Source organism: Conger conger, chromosome 12 (assembly GCF_963514075.1).
Source record: "Conger conger chromosome 12, fConCon1.1, whole genome shotgun sequence".
NCBI lineage: Eukaryota > Metazoa > Chordata > Actinopteri > Anguilliformes > Congridae > Conger > Conger conger.
Genome location: NC_083771.1, coordinates 39,412,063 through 39,435,985, shown reverse-complemented (window position 1 = coordinate 39,435,985; position 23,923 = coordinate 39,412,063). Strand labels below are relative to the sequence as shown.

The window sequence follows — 23,923 nt, the reverse complement described above, 5'->3', positions numbered from 1 at the left end:
TTAATGCAATTATTTCTGCCAAATGGCACTTAGACCCTCCATGTCATCAAACTGCCACTAGTTTATGCTGCTGCGGGGTCATTGAGTCATATCAGACAGCTGCAATGGCAAACTGCACTAACTGCAGTTTCTGGACATCACAGAGTAGACTCATTGGCGCCACGCAACCCCCCCTCCCCCCCCAAAGCAATCACTGTCAGCAAAACAGATTACACCACAGTGACAGGCTGTAAGAGAAAAGCCTAAAGAGGCAACATGACATGTTGTCCCCAATTATCTGAATATTAAGAGAGACTGACACCCAGCTAATATTACAGGGTGTTCACAGTCTTTTCACCACAATGCTTGTGAAGGCTTATATGACCACAAATCTCACTCACTTCAATGCCCCAAAATACAAAATACAAAGCTACATGACATAACATAGCCTAATGCGAGAATAGGGCCTTCAGCCTAGCAAGGCTCGCCTTTTCCTACCATTAAGGGTACCTACTGCTTAGTTTGGATAAAAGCTAAACAGTATCTAGCACTGTATCAAGTCTGGTCTTGAAAACCCCAGCCTTTCTGTCTCCACTACATTCCACACAGTTCAACAATGAAGTTCAGATAAGGCTGTTCCTACATACTCAAGCACGGATTGTTTATGTGTTGTTATGGGTTAAATAGTTTTTTTTTTAATCCTAGGCACGACTTGATGAATACTGTTATTATTTGAAAATTATTCAGATTCCTGGTCTTTGCTCCTGTCCAGTGGTCCCAATCACCTCCTCCTCTCCCTCCTCCAACAAGAAGAGCAGGTTTGTGCCGTCCGTCACGGTGAACGTGAAGTGGTCTGTGAGTGAGTTGCTGCCGTCGTGTTGATAACTTATCCGGCTGAGGTAGATATCCTCCATGGAGAAGGCGTCAACCTGTCGATAATCATCTGTGACCTTCTGCACGGTGCCATGTCGAGGGGTCTGGGCAATACTGAAGGTGACCGACTCCTCCTGGGGTTGTGGTCAAGGGTGAGAAAAAAGCAAGACAGTCACAGTCTGGTCACATCAGCCAACAGAGAAAAGGACTTCATATTTACATAAAGTGACACAATTTATTACACTTATCTGTGTTGGCTTATGTCAAAGTACAGATTAGCTATGGCACAAATGCAAACAGGCCATTTTAAAAGCTTTAGCACTTGCTCTTCAGCTAATCCAAAGTGCTGCAGCACCTGGGGCAATATGTGCTGGAGCCAGGGCTTTACCTCAGTATCTGCATCGGTGGCTTTGAGCTCAGTCTCAGAGATGACCTTCATCGTCCCCTGAGCCACACTCATCCCCAAAACCTGCAGCACCGGCAGGGAGTCTCCCACAGGCCGCAGGGCAATGTGGAACGTCTGAGAGACCTGGGCACACAGCAAACAGTGAACGGCACACAGCGAACCGTCAACAGCGTTGCTCCAACATGTTTTGGCGAATCTGCTGTGCCTGGCTTGCATCCATACACTCATTAAGTCGTTGAACAAAAAAGATTTGATCCCAAATTTGTATATATATCAATTTATGACACTAAACTCTGCATCCATTATATTTACCAAAAAAAAAGGTATTAAAAGATGGTAATATTTTTAGGAACAGCCATTTTTCACTTCTCTATGACCACATGTGCCATCAGAATTTTGTTTGAAGGTAAAATGCACAGTGGTACCTCACAGCTATTGCTTCAGGTACAGATTGAAAAGAGGGAAATTCATTTTGTTTTCTGGAAAGGGTCACAGGGCTATTACAAATAAATCCCAGCGAAGTAGATGCGCTCTCACACCACCCGCTGGGAATTTTGAAAGAGGATTCTGATTCGCATTGTTGAGGATAATATATACGGTATAGTTTCCAGGGGGTGAGAGGTGCACTGCTCCTGTACCTCAGTGACCCCGTCAGACACAGTGAAGGTGAAGCTGTCCGAAGGTCTCTCCTCCTCACTGGTGTGGACGTACTGGATGCTGCCAGATGCAAGGTCAGCCTGTGTGAAAGTGCTAATGCGTGTCCCTGAAACACAGTTAGACAACATGGTCCATTCTCCAAAACACATCCCGCACTGCGGGAATCAAGGACATGAAACTGCACTTCCTGCATATGCTTTCACCTGGAAATGGAGATCAGAGGGGATAGGCAAAATAATCTACAGCCCTGTTCCTCAAATCAAGGACTTCAAGGGCAAAGAACTACTACACTCCCTTTACCTGGGAGTCAGGTGTGAAGACAGTCTGGCCAATCAATAGCACTAATTGTGCAGTTAATTACCTGGGAGGAAAGAAAACCAATAGCAAATTTGTATTGGAGGGCCAGATTTGATTACCCCTGATCTACAGTGTACTATGTATGGGTTATTTTTCCCAGGATATTTTTTAAACGGTGTCGCAAAAAGTTGCTGAGATCACTGAATACTGAGTGGTGCTCCAGGATACCCTGGAGCACAGGCTATTAAAATAAATGCAGGAGGGCACCGGGAATGCAGCAGTACAGGTGGAAGGTCTAGGGTTCAGAAAGTAAAACTACTGCCATGTAGTTCATCCACACATGAACTCAGCCAGCTGATTTCACTAATTAGTTCTACCTCCTGCCTGAAGAATTGGCAAAACCCAGGTGATTGGAACAAAATACAGAGGAGGGACTGAGCTGGAATAAGGGCAGATAGCAGCCTCTCTTTGGGGGTGTTTGAGATGTGCAAAGCAGCAGAACAAATATCAAGAATTACTTCTACGTATGCTGCTACATATTGGCTAACACAAGAAGGAGAATCTCTAACTGAAGCATGAGTCTGAGTTACTAAAGAGACATGTATGTGCACTAGAGTGTGTGTGTGTGTGTTTGTGTTTGTGTGTGTGCGTGTCTGTGTGTGCATGAGTTTATATTGATATTTTAGTGTGTGAGTGTGCGTGCATGTGAGTGCGTGTATGCGTGTGTGTGTATGAGTGTGCACACACGTGTGGGCGTGTGTAAGTGTGTGTGTGTTTGTGCACGCATGCAAGTGTACCTGGTGAGGCAGTATGCTCCAAGTGCCCCAGCTGGGTCTGCTTGGTAATGCGGTACAGCAGGTCCCTCCCTGCTCCATCCTGATTGGTGACAGAGAGCTGGAGGGCAGTGATCTTCCTCACCGAGCTCTCATGCAGCACCAGTCCTCTGTTCAGGACCACTAAAGGGGACAGGGCAACGACCCCTGGGGTGAACGCAGGACCCTCTCAATCAAAACTCAATTTCACTGCAACAGACCCCATTCTTAATTACCAGTCACCGCTGCCTCAGATTCAACTCATTCTCAGCTTGTTGAACACACCTACCTTCAGGTTATTTCAGCTTTGTCCTTTATGCCTAAAATACACTGCTCCAAATAAATAGTGTGCCCTGATTCGACACACAAACATCCATCAGCAACTTCTGACAGCTAGACCCAGGCATTTATTAAATCAACAGATGGATAAACGGTTTTGGGCTAAAGTGCTGATGTGAGACAATGACACATTGTGAACACACACCATAGGCAGGTCTCCTGGTGGCTGTGAGCAGCATCTCACTCAGATTGCCTGGGTCCATCATGTTCAGAGAGGAGTTGGTGAGGAAGCTCTCCAGGGTGTTGGTCACTGAAATCACTGGAGCCCCATCTGTCTTCCTCTGTAAAATAGGCCAACTGATTGACTTTGTATCTAACAGGAAAGTTCTAACAGGAAATTAAATATGCAGCAAACATATACAAACTAACTGCAGCATTGTGTAAGTTTGTTTATGCTGCTCTTCAGACTTTATAATAAACTGAGGGAAAACTGAGATTATTTTATAATTATGTCCAGAAAGCACCTCTACAGTACATCTACTTTAATTAACAGAACAGAGGAGATTTGCAGGTGTGCAAGCTTCACCTGGATGTCAATATTTATGAGGAAAACATCCATCAGTGTAGATCCGTCAGTGATGTGAAAATTCAGCTCATCCTGTGATACAGCGGAGAGGTTTGTGTTTGGAACGTAGAAGATGCAGCCAGATACCAGGTCCGCCATAGGGAATGGGACATCTGGGCTGATCACTCGTGGCCTGCCTGATGCCCCAGCTACAAACACCATGGAAACAGTAATCATGGAGTGACCAAAGATCTTCAATGCGGTGGACAGGTGGCTTTCTAGCTCTAGCTGTTGAAATATGTTTTTCTCAGGGCGGTGTCTCAGTGAGATTAATAGTGATCTTTAGCTGTCACACAGAGCTCTATTGTAATGACAAACTCACACAGCCCTTCTGTTCTCATAACTTTGTCTTATTTTTTATTCTAAAGTAAACAGAAATGAGATCTATGAACACCATAAGCAAGCTTAGGTGCCGGTATCTCTCACCTTTAACGAGAGTGAAAACATGAAAAAGCACAAATCCCCAGTGTAAATGACATGCTTATTGCCTGCCTGTGTCAGCACGCCTCTGACTCACCGTCTTCTGTGTTCTGGATGAAGCCATATTTGGGTGGGCTTGCAAGCCACACCAGCCAGTTCTTCATGGGCGTGGCTGAGTGTCGTAATGTCATATTACTGACCGTCAGTTTAACTCTGCCCCCTTCTGGCACCTGCAGCACAAAGTTCATATCGCATTGTAGTCAATATAATCCACATGCAGTGCAATTATTTAAATACATAATAAGGAAATCAGTAATTTACACAACATAAAACACAATCCAACCAAAATAGCCCCCACATATTGAACTGACTCTGGTCACATTGATTATTCATGGAAATTGTTAATAATCTTTTGGACAGCAAACCAAACCTCTCAGCAGGCATTTCTGAGCTAGCCCATGGACACAAAGTGACTACACATACAGTTTAATTGTAGCACCCTCTACCTTGAACCCACTGTGCAATGTAACTTCTGGGGGCTGTTCTTGTGCAGAGGTGATAGTGATGGTGAACATCTGGTTGTGAAGGCTATTATTCATCCTGTTGTAGACAGTGAAGTGGAACATGTCCCTCACTGGAAGACTGGGCACCTGAGAGGGAGCAGTATACCTAAACATACAGAGAAAAATGAGTATGTATTATTCTAAAACTATGCATTATTCTCTAAACATCCCCAGCTGGTGAAACTACGGCACAATGTCAACTGAACTGATACAAGAATAACAGTAAGATACTTTCTTTGGGTGGTTTGCTTTCTCCTCTTTATTACTATAAGCCAAGAGAGCAATAAAACAAATAAATGGGTCATTATGAATAAAGAACCATAAGTGTTCACATTTTATTCATCTACAGACCACTATAGCTTTGAGAAAAGAGACTTTGAAGGACCTCCATCAAATGCGGTAAATTCCCTGTCTGTAAATGTCAACCATAAAATCTAGATGAGACTCAAAGCCAATTTGATGTAAAACACGAGGAGCAAACATGGAAGCAATAAGAGGAGGAAAATTTACTGAAGCAAATAACATGCTCAGGGGTGTCAACAGCAGCGCTTCCTCTGGTATTTGATCATACAACACCCTGGTTTTAGGCTTCCATCATCAATATGCACCTGACTCGATATGCATCCTGTAGCCATAATGGTTGTGTTTCTGATGAATGGAACATTACTTTTACCAGCCACACTACTCATACAGCTGAGACAGCAGTGTACCGTATCCTGTGGTGGGTGATGTCATCCATGGTGAATGTGGAGAGTTCACTCAGCTCCTCCAGGTTTGATGTGGGAGTGGTTCGACTCAGGGTGCCATACATGGGCACAGATACCAGCTGAATCCTGATCATCTTGTCTGGAGAATCATTATCCTGCAGGAGCCCAATGCTTTGCTTACACCAAAGTATCAAAATGGCCTTTCAACTAGCAAGATTATGTTCCTCATCAACTGCCATGCCTTGTGTCCTTATGACTTTTAATTAATATGAAGTGATATTAAAATCACTCCAGCTTGATATTAAAAACACTCTAAGTGATGCACAAGTGCGAACCATGCAGATTTATAAATGCTTGGTGTTACCACTCAATCTTTGGACACTATCTTTCTTTCTTTTTTTTTCCAAAGACCTCAGGGCACTCTTCAAGTGGAAGAGACATTAAAAAGCCCTGACAACCAGGGAGATGAATGACTAGCAGCACTGTTTTTCTAGACGGTCATGAGCAAGTACTCACCGTGTATGCCAGATGTGTACGTCTGAGGGGGCTGCTGCAGTTTTCAGACACCTCCATGGACAGCTGGGCGTGTGGGTCCATCTGGGGCGCATTGCCGTTCAACCCAGAAATCAACACCTGCACTGTCGCCGTGGCCACGGAGGTCCCGTCAGTCACAGAGAACAGCATGACGTCTTCCTGAGTGGCTCCTCCCGCGTGTTCGTACTGTAGAGCGTTCTGGGTGACATCACTGAAGGTGAATGTGTCACCTGTAAAGCATTAGGCAAGAATGTCACTCACCGTCTCCTTCTGAATCATGCAGACACCTTGCAACTCCAGCTCCTTACCGTTCAGCATTGCTTTCTCCACGCCACCATCAATTTTCCAGAGAAGTCCACGCAAAGGAGCTTCCACCAGCCTGAACTCCAGCTCATCCGGAGTGGTATCTCTATCAGTGACGGCCAGCTGTTGCTCACCTCCACAATAGACATAGGTAAAACACAAAGGTAAAAAGGTAAAACACAATGGTTTCAGGGAACTATTAGGATTATGTATTTTTGTCACTAACTATCTTCTCAGTTTGACCCAAAGAAATTGAAATCCCCTACTGGAGAATGCAGACCCTCCAAAACCCTTCTTCCCTGGTTGATGATAAGTCGTGCATTAGCCATAAAACCACTGGCAAGGTTCAGACATTATCCAAACCATATGGTGCATCGCAACATTAAGCATGGTGCTTTTACTCGATAGAAAACAGGGGAATCCAATCAAAATGATTTATGATCTGGAATGGATAGATATGAGCAACTACTGAGTTAATGAAATGGTCAAAATAATACTTACAGAAACACTGAAATCAACTTGCTCTTGCACAACAAGGTTGTGAAGGCATTTTTCTTTAAATCAAAGTCGTGCAGTAGTATATTAAACCACTGTATTGTAGCTATTACAGGATGAGATCCCAGAACACAGTGCAATCTGGTAGAGGAGGAAGGTGTAAGTCTTACTAACAGCAGCTCTGCTCCCCAGGTGCACCTCCAGCACCGGGCACATGATTTGGAACACAGGTGGCTGAAGGTGTTCAGCTAAGAGGAAGATGACAAAGTCCATCTCTGGGGTTGTGAGTTCCCCATCAGTCACTGAAACAGAGTACTCATTTTAGTCTCCACTGGCCTAATTTGGTTCCCAGAAGGAAGCAAATGCACACACATACACAGATACACACACACACATTTATCTGTGGCCTGGGATTGTAGACAGAATGACAAACTGCTTGAATAAGACCTCACAGTTTCCTACTGTACATTTTAAATCTTAGGGAATCAGTGAATTGGTCAACAACAATCAACTACTTAAAATGAAACACACATAAAAAAAAATGATGGTGACCTTTACAAGGATAGCAGATGTGTGTCCATAAAATTAATGTCATACAATATTATTAGAAAACATCTCAATACATACTCAAAGACAGAGTTGCACTTGGTTACATAACGAAGCAAATAGAGAGTTATAAGGTTAGAGCCTACAACTCAATTACAGGGACATAGCTTAAAGCGGCTTAAAGCAGAGAGGGAGCATTGTAACTGGAATAGTGTTTCTCACCTCACAGATGCATCTCTTACATACTAATGCTCAGCACTCTGAAGTTACAATCCCATGCCATTGACTTCAGGGGGAACAAAGTCTTGTACTTTTGAAATGAAACCTTGCAAAGAAACCCTTTATTCATGCTCTTTCCATCGCATGATTCATAACTGCATCCTCCCTTCAGTGCTATTGAATGTGCTATTAAAAAGTGGACAGTGGAAGGAGGATAAATCATATTTTCCAAGATTGGCTCATAAATAACGCCAGGGAACATGTGAGGCAGAGGGGAAAGCAAAGTCAAGAGGATTAGTTACGTGGAGAGCACAGAAATATAACCATGGGGTTATGCAGCATGGCCAGAGGTTAGAAGTAATATAACTGGGAAATAAAGTATGACAGTCTCAGGTAGATCCTTAGGAGCAAAACATGGTCATTGAATCTGCAGGAATTCACACCATCGCAGGACTGGCAATTGAAGTCAAAAAAAGAATCTTAACAGGCTATTGGAGAAATCTCCAGTGGTCAGCATTCAATTAAATTCAATGAAATTATATTTGGATACTGCTTCTTACAGAGACTGTCACGAAGACACTTTAAGAATAAGAGTTGCTTACCTACAAAGGAGAACTGGCAGATCTCTTGAAGGTGGGACGGTGCTGATGAAGGCTGGTATAAGATCTTGCCATCATTGATGTCTGCTTGTGTGAAAGATTTCACAGGGGTATATAGTCTCTCAAGGTGCTCAATGGTACCTAAGGCACATCAATGAGAAGTTAAACTCTTCAGTTTAAATAAGTCCTGAACGAGGTTTTGATGAATGAGGTTTGAAGTGCAGCTCTTACAGCTTGAAATTATAAATTACTACTATTATTATTATTATTATTATTATTATTATAGACTGTTTTAATTCAGCAATGTATAAGTTATATAATTGAAAAAAATAATATTTCCAACTTTAAACTAAGGTTATAAAGGAGAAAACGTCATTCCACCTTGTCCCTGTGCAAGTGGTCTAGTGATGTTATAGACCATCGTTTTACTGGCTGCTTCCTTGGAGATGAAGGAGAGAGCAGAAGGCCATATCCGTGTCATATTATCTTTGAGTGCCTGCACCAAGAAAAAAAAAATGAATGCAAACTGCTTGAGGGAACATCTTAAACTGTGCAAGTACATGCACAAAGAAATGTGTTAAAGCTACATTCTGAACTGAAAAAAGGAATGAAATGTCTTGCTTCCTCCTCACTGGCATTTGCAGGCTGGAGTGTGGAGAGAGCTGAGAGAAGATGGAGGTCTGGGGCAGCAGCCTGACTGTGAAGGTGTAGACACTGCTGAGCATCTCCTGGAACCCCTCTATCGAGACCTGAAACGACACGCTCAATACGTGATCCTGACATCTATGAAAGATTACTGAGCTGCCTGTTTTTCAGTATGGAAAGTGTATGCTATGACATTGTTAGTATGATACCTCTTCAATCTGTTTTAACATAAATTAACTATTGCAATAAATATGGTCAATGACAATATAGAGATAGTGTTTTAGTAAGCTGTGTAGTTCCTGCAACCCTTTGGAAATCATTCAGAACCGTGATGAAGCAGACACAGTATAACCACATTATTTTAGATCAAAAATAAAATTATGTCTTCCCTTCAACAGCTTTACCAACAATTGTTCACAATAATCAACATGGCCCTGTGAGTAAATACCACAGTATCGTTTCATGAAATGAGAATTGGCAGGAAAAGATATTTTTTAATGATGTGATGCAAAGCATCTCAATATGTACATTGATGAATACATTACATTACACTACTTTATTTCCACACCCTGCTGTAAAATCCAGCTATGCCATCTCGATCATCTTGAAAATTGAGCTAGCCAAACTGGTCATAATCTGGACAAGCTGGTTATGAGCTGGTCAACCAGCTAGTGCTGGTAGCTCAACTGTTTGAAAACATAGCTTGAGCTGGTCAAACAATGTGAACCTGGGAGCTGGTCTTAACTGGTCAACCAGCTACCAGCTGTTTTAAAACCTAGTTGTATATTTCAGAAGGGCCCCAGAAGTTGTGATTTGGGCCTTTCCAGTATACCCTCACCTGGAACTGAAAGATGTCCCTCCCTGGCCCAGTGCCAGAGTGTTGGAACCACACAGTGCCATCATTGATGTCCTGTTGGGTGAAGGACTTGGTTGGTCTTGCCTCTCGACCGTTTGACAGCCTCTGCCACTCTTCTGTGAGCTTTTCAGCTTGCATGGGCACCAGCAGAACTTCACCTGTGTCACACACAGAGTAACCCAGCTGGGCACAGGGTTCATCTGTACTGTGATACCTACCCGTTCTTTTCTGAAATATTGGGATTTGTCCTGAAATTTTAGTATGCTTTTGTTGGTATATGCACAAAACATTTACTGATACACTCAGTGAGCACTTTCTTAGATATTGATTAGACTTATTTTTGTCAGGGTTGGAGGTAGTACTGATGGTGGCCACCAGGGGGGCTTATTACTTTCACCTGGTGGTCGTTAGTGCCTACTTGATGTCTACCTCCTGAAGGTATTTAAAGCCCTCATTTCCCCTCAGTCTCCGCTTTGGTGTCCACTGTTCGCCCTGGCTCTCCGCACCTCCTCAACCTCACAGAACACCAAAGCCACCATGGAGAGGCCAGCGACTAGTGTGGGAGGGGATTCTCCTCTGGAGGCGGTTGTAGCCGCCCAGCAGGCTGCTCTGGTTAGGCAGGAGCAGGAATTATTGATGTTGCGTGCACAACAAACTGCCACTGCCGAGCAGCAAACCAGGGTATTTCAACGGCAGGATGAGATATTAACTAGGTTAGACCAACAGCAGGAGGTATTGTTCGGACTCGCCGAGACGTTCCGGCAATTAGCCAGCGAGTTTCGGTCTTCTCCAACACCCGCACCCATCTCTGACACCTCCCAATCGTCCCTTCCCCCCCAAGTAACCACTCCTACTTACCAACCCATTACACCGGTGGTTAGGGAGCCCAAGCTCCAGCTCCCTTTACGGTATGGTGGCGAGGCAGGGAAATGTAGGGGGTTCCTCTCCCAGTGCCTCATTTTTTTTAAATCTCAACCCTCACGTTTTACCACGGAGGATGCTCGGGTAGCGTTCATTCTATCGCTGTTGACGGGGACGGCTCTGGCCTGGGCAGACCCGCTGATTCGTGGTCAGGCTCCCCTCATGAATGACTCCCAGCTCCTAATGCAGGAGATGACGCGTGTCTTTGACCACGACATCACGGGTAGAGAGGCGGCATCTCGGTTAACATGGATAAAGCAGGGTGCCCGGAGTGTTGCCGAGTTTTCTGTTGAGTTTCAGGCTCTGGCAGGTGAGACGGGGTGGGCAGACGACCCGCTCATAACCTTGTTCACTAGCGCGTTATCTGACCCAGTCCGGGATGCCCTGGCCACCATGGAGCCACCGGGGAGTTTAGGCGCGCTAATATCCGCGGCTATCCGCATTGACAACCGGGTTCGTGAACGGGCGAGGGAGAGAGCGGGCAAAGGAGGTCAGTTCAACTGGCCTATTCCGTCCTCTCCAGGCAAGGCTGTCAGTACGGTGGGGGGACAAGACACACACACAGGGGAGGAACCTATGCAGGTGGACAGCGCTAATCTGGTGCGCCCTAAGAAACGTCCCTGGAAAGAGGGATTGTGTTTCTTTTGCAGGCGGCCTGGGCACCTAGTTAGAAACTGCCCCGACCTGAAGGGAAAAGCGCAGTCCCACTAGTGGAGCGAAAGGCACTAGTGGGACTGGTGAGAGGTATCAGCTTTCGCACGTTTCTCCCCATCAACTTGACGTGGAAGGGGGGTGGAGTTAGGGCAGACGCCTTTATTGATTCCGGGGCAGTTGACAATTTTATCGACCGACAGTGGGCGAAACACCACAGACTGCCGGTTCGGTCGTTGCCACAGCCCCAATCCATCACGGCGCTGGACGGTCGTCCGTTGGGGTCCGGGGTTGTGCGTCAGATGACTGAGCGGGTGGTAATGCGGATTCCGTTTCTGGGGCACCGGGAGCGCATTTATTTTTTTTTGGTGGAGTCTCCGGCGTACCCGATTGTACTAGGTCACGTGTGGTTAATAAAACATCAACCCCAAATAAACTGGGGAGACCGGAGCAATCCGGTGTCCCGGTGGGGCCCGCAGTGCGCTAATCACTCTGAGCAGAGGCACACTCCCGCAGCTCCACCCGTAGAGACCGATATAGACTCCGAGGGGGACGAGGGGGAGGCTAGGGAGTTCCCCAGCGTTCAGGCTAGTCCTCAGGTATCGGATGAGCAGGCGGAGAGTCTGGAATGGGACTCCGTCTGTGACTGGAGTCCCCCCGTGGACGAGGGGGAGGTCAGTGACGTCACCGACGGGGACTCTGAGAGATCCGTGCAGGGCTCTGACAGTGGAGATGAGGGGCGGATGATAGGGGCGATTGCGTTTCCTCGCCCGCAGAACGTTCCCAGGGAATATAGGGAGGTAGCGGAGGTGTTTAGCAAACAGCGAGCCACTACGTTACCACCGCACCGACCCTATGACTGTGCCATTGAGTTATTCCCTGGAACATCTCCACCTAGGGGGTCGTTGTATTCGTTGTCGGCACCGGAGAGCAAAGCTATGAACGAATACATTCGCGAGGCATTAGCTAACGGGTTTATTAGACCATCTACGTCACCAGCGGGGGCCGGGTTCTTTTTTGTGAAGAAAAAGGACGGGAGCCTGAGACCCTGCATAGATTATAGAGGGTTGAATACGATAACCCGTAAAAATAGGTATCCCCTACCGCTAATGAACTCCGCGTTTGAGCGCCTGCAATCTGCATCGGTCTTTACTAAACTCGACCTCCGTAATGCGTACAATCTTGTACGCATACGCGAGGGCGATGAGTGGAAAACGGCGTTTAATACCCACACAGGGCATTACGAATATCTAGTCATGCCGTTCGGTCTCACTAACGCCCCCGCAGTATTTCAGGCGCTGGTGAATGATGTGCTCAGGGAGATGTTGGAGAAATTTGTGTTCGTCTACCTGGACGATATTTTAATATTCTCCAACAATCTCACCGAACACATTCAGCACGTGACCCAGGTCCTCACACGTCTTTTGGAGGCTCGCCTATTTGTCAAGGCGGAGAAATGCATTTTTCACGCGAATACCGTGTCTTTTCTTGGGTTTATTGTGTCTGAGGGGAGAATTGAAATGGACCCAACTAAGGTAGCGGCTGTTAAGAACTGGCCTACTCCTGCGTCAATAAAGCAGGTTCAAAGGTTTTTAGGGTTTGCAAATTTTTATCGCCGTTTTATCAGAGGTTTTAGCACGGTGGTTGCGCCCATCACTGCGCTTACCAAGAAGACGGTGCCAGCGCGCTTTGTGTGGAACTCTCGTGCGGAAGCGGCGTTCGCGGAGTTAAAAGAGAGGTTTTGCACGGAACCCATCTTAATAACCCCAGATCCTTCGCGCCCATTTATTGTGGAGGTGGATGCCTCCGAGCTGGGGGTGGGCGCCGTTCTTTCCCAACGGTCTCCCCTAGACCAAAAAGTGCATCCCTGTGCGTTTTTTTCTCGGTCCTTGTCCCAGACCGAGAGAAATTACGACGTGGGAGACAGGGAACTGCTGGCGGTCAAGTTAGCTCTGGAGGAGTGGCGTCACTGGCTGGAGGGGGCGGAACACCCGTTCACTGTATGGACTGACCACAAAAATTTAGAGTACATACAGACGGCCAAGACACGGAACTCGCGGCAGGCCCGCTGGGCCCTATTTTTTGCACGCTTTTCATTTACCCTGACCTACCGTCCCGGTTCCAAAAACACAAAACCCGACGCCCTCTCCAGGGTGTTTGATAACACTGACAGGGAGCACACTCCTCAACCTATCATCCCTGAGGAGCAAATAGCGGCGCCAGTGGTTTGGGAGGTGGAGGCGGCGGTGCGAGGAGCGTTGCGCCTCGAGCCGGATCCAGGAGGGGGTCCACCTCATTGCCTTTTCGTGCCCGCGGGGGTTCGGTCTCAGGTACTGCAGTGGGGACATGCCTCACGGCTGGCAGGGCATCCCGGGGTTCACCGCACTAAGGACTTCTTGTCAAGGCGGTTCTGGTGGCCCGGGATGGAAAAGGACGTTCGGGAGTTTGTGGCCGCGTGTCCAGTCTGTGCCCGTAGTAAGGGATCGCACCAACCTCCCTCAGGGCTATTACGTCCCTTACCGGTCCCGAGACGTCCGTGGAGTCACGTGGCCCTTGACTTTATTACGGGGTTGCCGTCATCTGATGGCAATAAGGTGATCTTGGTAGTGGTTGACCGATTTTCTAAGGCGGCTCATTTTGTGGCACTACCGAAACTACCGTCGGCGGCGGGGACCGCAAGGTTAGTAGTCGACCACGTCTTCAGACTACATGGTCTGCCCCAGGACGTGGTGTCCGACCGCGGACCCCAGTTCGCATCTAGGTTTTGGCGTGTGTTCTGCGCCTTGTTAGGGGCCTCAGTAAGTCTGTCCTCGGGCTTTCATCCTGAGACCAACGGGCAGACGGAGCGCACTAACCAGACGCTTGAGAACACACTGCGATGCTTAGCCGCGGCCAACCCCACGTCCTGGAGTCGTCAGCTCGCGTGGGCCGAGTACGCACACAACACTCTGCGCAACGCCTCCACCGGGTTCTCACCCTTCGAGGCTCAATTTGGGTACGTGCCGCCATTGTTCCCGGAACTGGAGAAGGGGGCCGAGGTGCCCTCCGCGGAGGCTTTTGTTCGGCGGTGCCGAGGCACCTGGATAAAAGTACGGGCGGCACTCCTACGGGCTACTGCTACCCAGAAGCGACTGGCCGACAGACATCGCCAGTCGGTCCCTGCCTACAGGGTAGGGCAGAGGGTGTGGCTGTCCACTCGCGATCTGCCATTGCGAGTGGAGTCGCGGAAGCTCGCCCCCCGCTACGTGGGTCCATTCCGTATTGTTAAAAGGATCAACCCAGTTACTATGAGACTCCAACTGCCCCGGTCCATGAGGATCCACCCCACCTTCCACATCTCACGCCTTAAACCGGTGCTCACCAGCGTGCTGGCCCCGGCGGAGGTTCCTCCACCGCCTCCACGGTTAGTTGACGGGGGTACGGCCTACACGGTGCGCCGCATCCTGGCTGAGCGTCGCGTGGGCAGGGGTAGACAGTACCTTGTGGACTGGGAGGGCTATGGTCCTGAGGAGCGCTGTTGGGTTCCCACTAGGAACATTCTGGATCCAGAACTCATCCATGAGTTCCGCAGGCGGGGGGCTGAAGGAGCGTCTGGGGCCGCTCCTTAGAAGGGGGGTCCTGTCAGGGTTGGAGGTAGTACTGATGGTGGCCACCAGGGGGGCTTATTACTTTCACCTGGTGGTCGTTAGTGCCTACTTGATGTCTACCTCCTGAAGGTATTTAAAGCCCTCATTTCCCCTCAGTCTCCGCTTTGGTGTCCACTGTTCGCCCTGGCTCTCCGCACCTCCTCAACCTCACAATTTTTTAGACTTATTAACTCTTCTGCTGCTGTAGCCTATCCACTTAGAGGTTTGACGCATTGTGTGTTGAGAGATGCTCATCTGCATACCACTTTTGTAATGGTTATTTGCATTGCTGTCACCTTCCTGACAGCTTCGACCAGTCTGGCCATTCTCTACAAACCTCTCTCATTAACATGGGTCACTGGATGATTTTTATTGTATGCACAAATCTCAGCCGTGTGTGAGATACTCAAACCACCCTGTCTGGCACCAACAATCATTCCACGGACAAAGTTAATCAGATCAATTTCTTCCCCATTCTGACATTGACCACATCTGCATGCTTTTATGCATGTAGTTGCTGTCACGTGCTTGGGTGATTAAATGTTTGCATTAAGAAGCTGGTGGACGGGCCTACCAAGTGATCGCTGAGTCTCCCAGCTGCAGAGAAGCAAATCTGGTTCATAAGCCTAACCAAATGAGAACACAAGAAGAATATTGTATAGTTCGGAGTATGTACCATATTTGGGGTTTTCCTGGGTGGAGACAAGAGTGAAAAGGATCTGGGATTGGCTGGAGCCTCGGCACTCTGCCCGGAGGTGTTTTTGGCTGATCTGCACCATCCCCCCCCTTTTCACCCAGGCAGTGGAGAGAGACAGCAGGTGAGGAGTGGAGGACTGGAGAGAAAGAGGGGGGCACATTTCAACACAGAGCATACGGTATGAGCTCTTTTATCACAGGCTCAAGAGCTGCCTCAAAACATTCATTCCCACATTGGATAAAAATAAACCGTCTTGGCCTTTCTGATCCCGGTGGAGAAATCCACCCCTTCTCACCTTCACTATAGGTGTCACAGATGTTTCAGAATGATGTTATATTACATCAGCAGCTTCCCTCTTGCTGTTGCCCTCTTGAGAAAAAGTATACCGCATTGATGGACAAGACTAACAGGGAAATGGATAAACTTTGCTTTGTGTAACCTGAAATAGTCCCACAGACTTATTACCATGGAGCCATGAAACAACAGAATATGTTATGCCAGCTCATCTGTATGCTTCTGCTGAAGAGAGATTTAACAATTCTAGAGTGTGACATCCAGTAAGTACATTCAAGACATCTATGTGATAAAAATAGCACAGAAAAAGAATCGTGACCAAATTAAAATGCATGAATTCACTGACAGCCTCTTTAAATATAACTGATGTTTGCTCTGCATCTGAAAGTACCTCACTTACTAAATTACAATACTTTTTATCATTAATGTGCTCTTATTCTATTTTAAAGAATAAGGCCTTTGTAGGCAACAGCTTTTCTGGAGTGAAATTCAACCAAATAGGATGAGCCATCAGGGCAGTCTTTTATTTTGGAATATTTTTGTATAAGCAAGTGGGCCACTCAGTAACAAGGCCTAAGTGTACGATTAATAATAGTTGACAGGGTATAAAGGATTTCTGAAAAGCTGAAAATGTGCAAAGATTAAATGCAGAGATTAATTGAAATATAGGGCCTTTCGTTATGGGGACTATGATGATGACCACAGTCTTTTCCCGGACTTAGAGAGTGCTTTGCTCACTGGGAAGGAGAAAAATCAATTTCTACATCATTAAACCTTGCAGTTAGCATACGGCTCTCTCACAAAGCCCTGTCACCAGAGACAGGCACTGGAAAAGGGGTTGCTTCAGCCTAGGAAATGGAAAAACTAAGTCTGTGCCCAGTAACCACCGTAAATTCTGCACCACATGCAGACCTCTGTGTATTTTGAGGGACTTTACAGAGCATCACTCCAGATATCGATCAGTGAAACTTGAAAAAGCTCACCCTCTTTATCACAAAGAAAAAACTGACATCCAGCCTGGTGGATATTTCAGTACCCAGTTAAACCCAAACGCAGTGGGTGTCCTTGTTATGTTCAGAAGAGGCAATTATAGAAAGGAAGTAGTGATTTGATAAACTGATGTTATTCGGGAGAGAGTTTCATGCATAAAAGACAGCATGCGAATCTAAGACAGGAGCTGGCCCAATGAACTGCGGCTGTCTGTCTAGACATTTGTTCCAGTGGGGGCTGTCCGTGCCTCGGTCCCTTTCTCTCTGCACTTGAGGAAAGGTGGTAATTAAGAGGAAGCTTCCTTGGCTGTGTGCCAATCATCCGTCACAGTAAGTTAGCTTCAGGGGGCGGTAAATGAGATATGGCAGTCTCATTTCACTGCTTGAAGGGGTTATGAGGCAAAACGCATTGCATGCAATCTCATGGGCCGTAGCACTGAAACCCGAAGATGCACAATTGCTGGTCTGTGAAATGGTGCGGTGAGACCTTGCCGAATTTGTAAACGACTGAAAGAGTGCCCCCCCCCCCACCATTGTGGACCGCACACCTGCCTACCTTGTGCACCACGCTGATACGAAAGAGCAGGTTCAGGGAGCCGTGCCCGTCACTGGCCAGCAGCAGAGCCCTGTCGTGGGCGTGGCTGGAGCCGTCATGGACGTACTGCAGCCGCTCCTGGCTCAACTCCTGGAGCCCAAACCTCCCCAGCGGCCGGTTGCTGTGGATACGCCTCAGGACACCGTGGCGGGGTGGGTCTAGAACCCTGAGCTCCACGTCCTGGGGGTTGTCGTCGTCCTCGATCCACAGTACTGACCTCGTGATGACCATGGCCTCCCCTCTGGTGACCACCATGGGCTGGTTTCTCAAGATGTACGGAGGCTGTATAACAGAGAAAGAAGAGTGTCCCTCGTGTGTATGTGTGTGTGTGTGTGTGTGTGTGTGTGTGTGAACAGAGCACTGCATTTCCCCTTCAGACAGTGCACTCGGTGAGACAGGTCATCATCTCGGTTTGCTTCACAGTGATGCTGACATCCTTCCTCTGATGGAGCTCCAGCTCTGCCTATGCAGACTCACATAATACTGGGCTCAGGACAGACAGGACTGCGATTAAGCACATTTACTTATCCTTTATCAAAATACCTTATACTATAACTGAGGACAGCCAGTGCAGTAATGCCCCAGAGTTGTCTCCTGTGTTTCCTCTGGATTGTGACAGCGCTGCATATTTGCTCACTGCTGGGAGGCAATTAAGCTGGGCTCAGCCACATAGTCCTTTATTCCAAGGCCCTCGGCCAAAACACACGATTTCCACAAGTTTGCCTCTGTACCAGAGACCCAGCCCGGCACATTTCACACACTCAGCAGGGGAAAGGCTTTCTGCACGGAGATGTTCCCTGTGGGAGATGACTGCTGCCTGCCTGACTGAACCTAGGGCTGGATCTCTCACCTACAGAGCCCTTCACAGCCCAACAGCACTGAGGCCACTGTCTGTGATTCAGTTTGACCACCACGCATCCTTATTGGTAGAAGCATTTCTTTATTTTTACTCTCTCCAGCACATAACCAAAAAATGGATGGGAAAAGTGGATGGTAACAGAAAGGTTACAAATTGATAATATCTATCTGATATTTTGGGTGAAAACAAAAAACGACACCTAGTGCATGGATTGAACATGGCCCTGAGAATCTAGACTCCTTTTAAAGCCATCATCTCTTGTTGAGATATCCCTAGCCTCATATTATCCCTGTTCATGATGCAGGTTGCCATTATATCAGAGCTTTGGACTGTTCCCAAGAAGATGGGAAGGATTCAGTTTTTTACTTCAGTTTGGGTTGGACTCAACAAACATAGGCTTTTTAAATTTTCCCCGTTGCCAGGAAAGCAGAACTAAAGCCCATGTGGCAGATAATCTGAGCTTTAAATGGACAATGTTCTGTACACATTGAAAAAAAAGAGTATTGGTTTATTGCTTAAAATAAAACTGTTTATTGCTGCATTAAAGAAATTGGTGTTCTTGGAGTGATACAAAATAAGCACAAGCACTAAGTCTTCCTATATAAAACTGGCATGGCCAAACACCTGGAGAGTGCAGGGGGTATGACAAGAACACAGTGCTCTGTAAAAGTTTCATATCCTTTGCTTCATACCTGTTCCACATTGTTAACTGTGTCTGGCCCAGATAACGATGACGTCTCTGTTAATCTACTGCGGGTGATGGATTCCACCCACCGACCCGCGGCAGGCCACGCTCCCCCTCCAGACCCAGCGCACACCCCCTTCCCCGCTAAAGCGCTTTCTGCCGACTCTGGGTCGGGGGGTTTTTCCGTGGCTACCGCAGATGACATGACATGGCCAGCGTTCTGCTTCACCGTCTGGAGGGATGACGGAAAGCGGCTGCACTCATCCCCTCGTCAGGCTCCGCTCAGGGCCTTGCATACAAAGTACCTGCAGGGACACGGCCTGGATGCTAATGGTCACCGGCGGAGAGAGGAGCTGGGGATCCGCCGCTCGGAGCATCAACAGGCCGCTCCTGCAACAACACCACACCGCATCTCCATTAGCCACAGGCTAATGAAGCGCCTTGGTAGGTACAGCTTCTGGTATAATTAGTAAAAGAAGAGATGCAGCGGCCTTCCAGCTGCAGCGGTATCTCTTCGCCGAGGCTTAGATAATTCCCTCTGAATTGAGCCCTCGCTATTTTGGCACAGTTGAGGAGTTCTGCCAATTCAGCAGAATGGACATAGCCCTTTACAGTGGATGTCAGTGATAATTGCCACCGTGAAAATCAGCAAGGGGCTGGCTCCCATCTTTCTGAGACATCCATCATTTAGACACCATTAGAACACACCAAAAAAGTGCTTCACCAGAGCATATGATTTAGACCCAAAGACACACAAAGTTAAATATCTTACACATACTATACTATGCTGTAAGTAACATAAGGGCAAAGTGATACATTACATATGCGAAAGGATATGCAAAGTACTGAGTTTCATAAATAATACAAAAGTAAAAGAAAAAAAAAAAGCATTTTTAAAAACACAAAATGGGACTGAAAAAATGTGCCTAATTTATCACTGTTTAAAAAGCCACACAGACAGACTGAAAACTAATTTATTGGACATGCTTAGCATTGATCAGCCATGAAACTTAAGGCCCTCTGACTTTACATGTCCTTGGTACTAATTTAAGACTTTTGGTCCCTGTGTTTCTGTTTCAAACATTTATGAGCCTTTTAGGTCCCTTTTGCAAATAAAATTGAATGTGATTTCCAAGTCGAATACAGAAATAAACTTTCTCAAGATACCTTTTTTAATTTCCAGCCTGGCAGATACTTTAAAAAAAAAGATTATTGCAGGGAAAAGCACTGATCATTTTCAGATGAGGGCCACTGGCGCCTTTTAATTGTCTATGAATGGAATGAAGATACAGAAGCAAATTATGTTCTTCAGCACAACAGTGATTAAGCCAAACTCAATTTTAGACTCTGCATGCAACCGAATACCACACATCGTCTTTGAAAGTACTGCAGTGATATTACAGGCAAATACATTTTTTATGTTTTCCTAAAAAATTATGCAGTGAGAATTAAAGAAGCAGCTTATTTTGACAGTGATGCGAAGCAGAATCAGTCTATTATTATGATACAACGTACTCCAAGTGTTTTCCAAATAAAATATAAAAACTAAACATTTTCATGAGGCTTCTCTGAGTCCACTGCACACACATTAAATAATGTGTAAAAAAGAAAATGAAAATAATACAAAATCAGCAGTATACGCAGACCGATAAGCAGTATACACAGGAACGAAACTCACTTGGATTGTCCTTTGGAGTGTGTGTAGCGCAGCGCTCCCCTCCTCAGGTCCCTGAAGGGAAAGGAGTCGTCTCTGTTCAGGACGGTCTCCCTGCCGTCCGTGAGGCCGATCAGCCTGCCGTTGCCGGGGGGCAGGACCAGCTGGAGAACCAGGTCCTCGCCGCTGCTGTCCGGGTCTTCAGCAGCCATGACGGACAGGTCCAGCAGCGCGGTTCCTCCAATCATGACCACGAGAGGGCCTTTCACGTGCAGCACGGGGGCGCGGGCATTTACTGCGGGGTACGGGTGAGGACAGGCTCACCCATAATGGACCAAATGTATTATCATTTAAAATAGAAACATAACAAATGAGTTTGGTCTCTCATAAAAATCATCAAGTCAAAATTCCCTGAAAAATGATCGTTAAAAATAAATGTTTTGCTGGCAGGGCCAGCTTGCGTGAACAAGCAAAATCTAGTTTTTTTAAAAAGATAATCCCACATGCTTTTTTAAAATGTTACGTAAGCGAAATTTCAATTCAGGACCCGAGGCTCACAAACCCTGGCGTGAGCACCTCTGCTTTGAAAGCAAGGAGCGGATAAGTTGCGGGTACTTTACCCTGGCAGGTCCTGCTCCTGGTGTTGGCATAGAAGCCGTGGCCACAGTCGGCGGTACAGAGGCCAGCCGTAAGGAAGGTGCTCTGTCTGCAGGCTCTGCAGCTCTCTGCATCCTCACACTCCACACAGTCAGGGGGACAGGCTGGAGACAAGCGCACAGTACTGAGAGAGCGCATCAAAGGTTCTCTTGCTAAGGCCTTTCTACTGCACGCAACCTACATCGTGAGCTTCTTCACAAAGCGGTGATAAGACATTAAGATGAAGGTAAAACGGAGCTGGAGCTTTGATAAATTGGCTAAATCATCAAAGTCATCAAAATCAGTGATGTTCAAAGCATTCACATAGTTGTATTTGATTTGATCGTGACGCATGTAAGTGCATCTGCTTCACCAATGACCAATGAGATGTTGAAAGGGCAGAAGGAACACACCGGTACACTGCTGTAGGGAGGTATCCAGGAAGAAAGACCGCCCGCACTCCTGCACACACAGGCCCTGAAACAGGGCGAAGGGCTTCTCACAGGTCAGACAGAGGCCCGGACCCTCACACAGCTCACAGTGCACATCACAGCCTGCCACAGAGAAATGACACACCCAACACACTATAAACACACACTCTGTGCTGCACACTGGCTCTTTGCTAAACTTAAAAGGGCTGCAGGACTCCAAGGAATGCTCCTTTACCGCATTTTGGTAGAACTGCAAGAACACAAGGGCAACGCAAAGTGATATGATATGCCAAATAGCTCAACTGACCCAAATTACATAGATTTACCTGGACAGAAGTTAATCCTTAACCACAACACTCAAAACAAGCTTATGTGTTTTGGCTGTCATTCAGAACAAGATTACGGCTGTTCCCGCTGGAAGGAACAGATAGATGATCCAAGCGAAGGAAGGCATAAGAGGCTCCCGTGACAAATACTTCCAGCTTTGTTAGTGACTGTTATTTTAATGAATATGTTCAGTGTTAGTGGTAGTGCATGTACAAACAGGTTACACCTACTCAAGCATTCCTCTCCGTCTTTGTAGTATCCCACAGAACAACCATGGTCGCAGGCCCCGTCCTGGAGGATGTATCCCTCCATGCACTGCAGGCAGTCTGTGTGTAACGGGCCGGTGCAGAAGGTACATCTCCAGTGGCATCCTGCCAGGAGGGAGGGGGGAGGGATGGAGTCAGGGCACAACCCAGTCACACCTGCACATCATATCCACCCCTCTACCAGGGGCAATGCAGTGGAAGGTCATGCATATTAAACATGGCCCAGATATGAAGCTGCGTGATCTCCTCTCGGTGGATAATACTGAGAACAGACCCATACATCCTTAGCCGGCATGTCAAAAGCAATTTATCATTCCCTGGTAATGTATTGAGGATGCATAATATGGTCTCAGAGTGCATTGCTTTAATTCCTGTAACCACAGATGAACTTGCCACACGTTTGTTACACTATAATTCCTTTAGTCATTTTTACTAGCAGCCTTGGAAAAGCCTGTGATGTTGGCAAGACAGTTTTACATGGTGTTAAACTTCAGATGGAACAGTTACTTCATATGGAATAGACATTTGATGAGTTCCAAAAATGCACTGGGATGTTTGGGAAGCTGGTAATTTTATGGAGATGATGCCACATTCTTTACACAGGGGGATTGTGAGACTTCCCCTTGCATCCCTTGTGATGTTGTTTTGTTTTGTTACCAATTTTAAAGCTAAAATAATTTACAGTCAACTTACAATAAGCTAAGAGACCTCCACAGCATCATATCTGTTGCTAATATGTGGCTACCAATGGCCAAAATGCATATGAGCTCAAATTCCAGGCAGGAGTCTGGTATTAAGTATTCAATATTATCTGGAGTCTGTTATTAAGTGTTCAATAGTATTTAAAGAAGAACAGCAACAATGTGAAAATGCATCATCTGCACTGGGACTAGGCAGAGATGGGAAATTGATTCTGCGTTTGTATGAAGGCTTGATGAAGTTGGTTCTTTTAGTCATCGATTTCAATTTAGACTGTTCTATTTTCAGAATAAAGTATACACAGTTTCAAAATATGGGTACTACTGCATTAAGGAACAACCAATTATCTTCCAGATGTTTGAGTAATTGCCCTTAATAGTAAGTGTACATTAAGCATTATTGTATTTTCATATTTTTCCAGTTTCTCAGTCTGTTGTCCAGACTGCCACATGGTGTTACCTGTATGGGGGTGGGCGATATAAAGGGTGATAAGAACTCAATTGAACTCACCTGCTTGTTTTCCCCAGGTAATCTGCCTTGTTGCAGGGCATAAACACGGTGATTTAAATGCCTGCCAAGGCACCTGCTGAAGCAGCATTTAAGACTCCAGGTTCCCAAGCAGGAACCCTGCGCCCTTCTGACTCCTGTTGTCTGTGTAATGAAGTCTACTGCGCATTATGCTCACTGGGGGCTGCAGTGCTTTGTGCTTCTAAATTGTTCAAATATCATTACATTTGTTTCCCCCAACAAAGACTATACGCTTATAAGCAAGAAAACT

At 46.6% G+C, this 23,923-nt stretch overlaps 1 protein-coding gene across 1 annotated transcript in view; it reads right to left on the bottom strand.

Moving 5' to 3' along the window:
* The window catches only part of LOC133141588 (extracellular matrix organizing protein FRAS1-like), a 63,392-nt gene that overhangs the window by 15,261 nt on the left and 24,208 nt on the right, over positions 1 to 23,923 (bottom strand). The window contains 23 exon segments of the mRNA XM_061262154.1: positions 765 to 986; positions 1,241 to 1,381; positions 1,897 to 2,021; positions 3,010 to 3,192; positions 3,509 to 3,644; positions 3,890 to 4,077; positions 4,446 to 4,571; positions 4,848 to 5,017; positions 5,622 to 5,773; positions 6,135 to 6,382; positions 6,461 to 6,589; positions 7,121 to 7,281; positions 8,314 to 8,455; positions 8,696 to 8,810; positions 8,947 to 9,063; positions 9,798 to 9,973; positions 15,690 to 15,846; positions 17,550 to 17,870; positions 19,438 to 19,522; positions 20,811 to 21,081; positions 21,407 to 21,547; positions 21,836 to 21,976; positions 22,411 to 22,551. Of these exon segments, the coding sequence (XP_061118138.1) occupies positions 765 to 986; positions 1,241 to 1,381; positions 1,897 to 2,021; positions 3,010 to 3,192; positions 3,509 to 3,644; positions 3,890 to 4,077; positions 4,446 to 4,571; positions 4,848 to 5,017; positions 5,622 to 5,773; positions 6,135 to 6,382; positions 6,461 to 6,589; positions 7,121 to 7,281; positions 8,314 to 8,455; positions 8,696 to 8,810; positions 8,947 to 9,063; positions 9,798 to 9,973; positions 15,690 to 15,846; positions 17,550 to 17,870; positions 19,438 to 19,522; positions 20,811 to 21,081; positions 21,407 to 21,547; positions 21,836 to 21,976; positions 22,411 to 22,551 (3,788 nt within the window).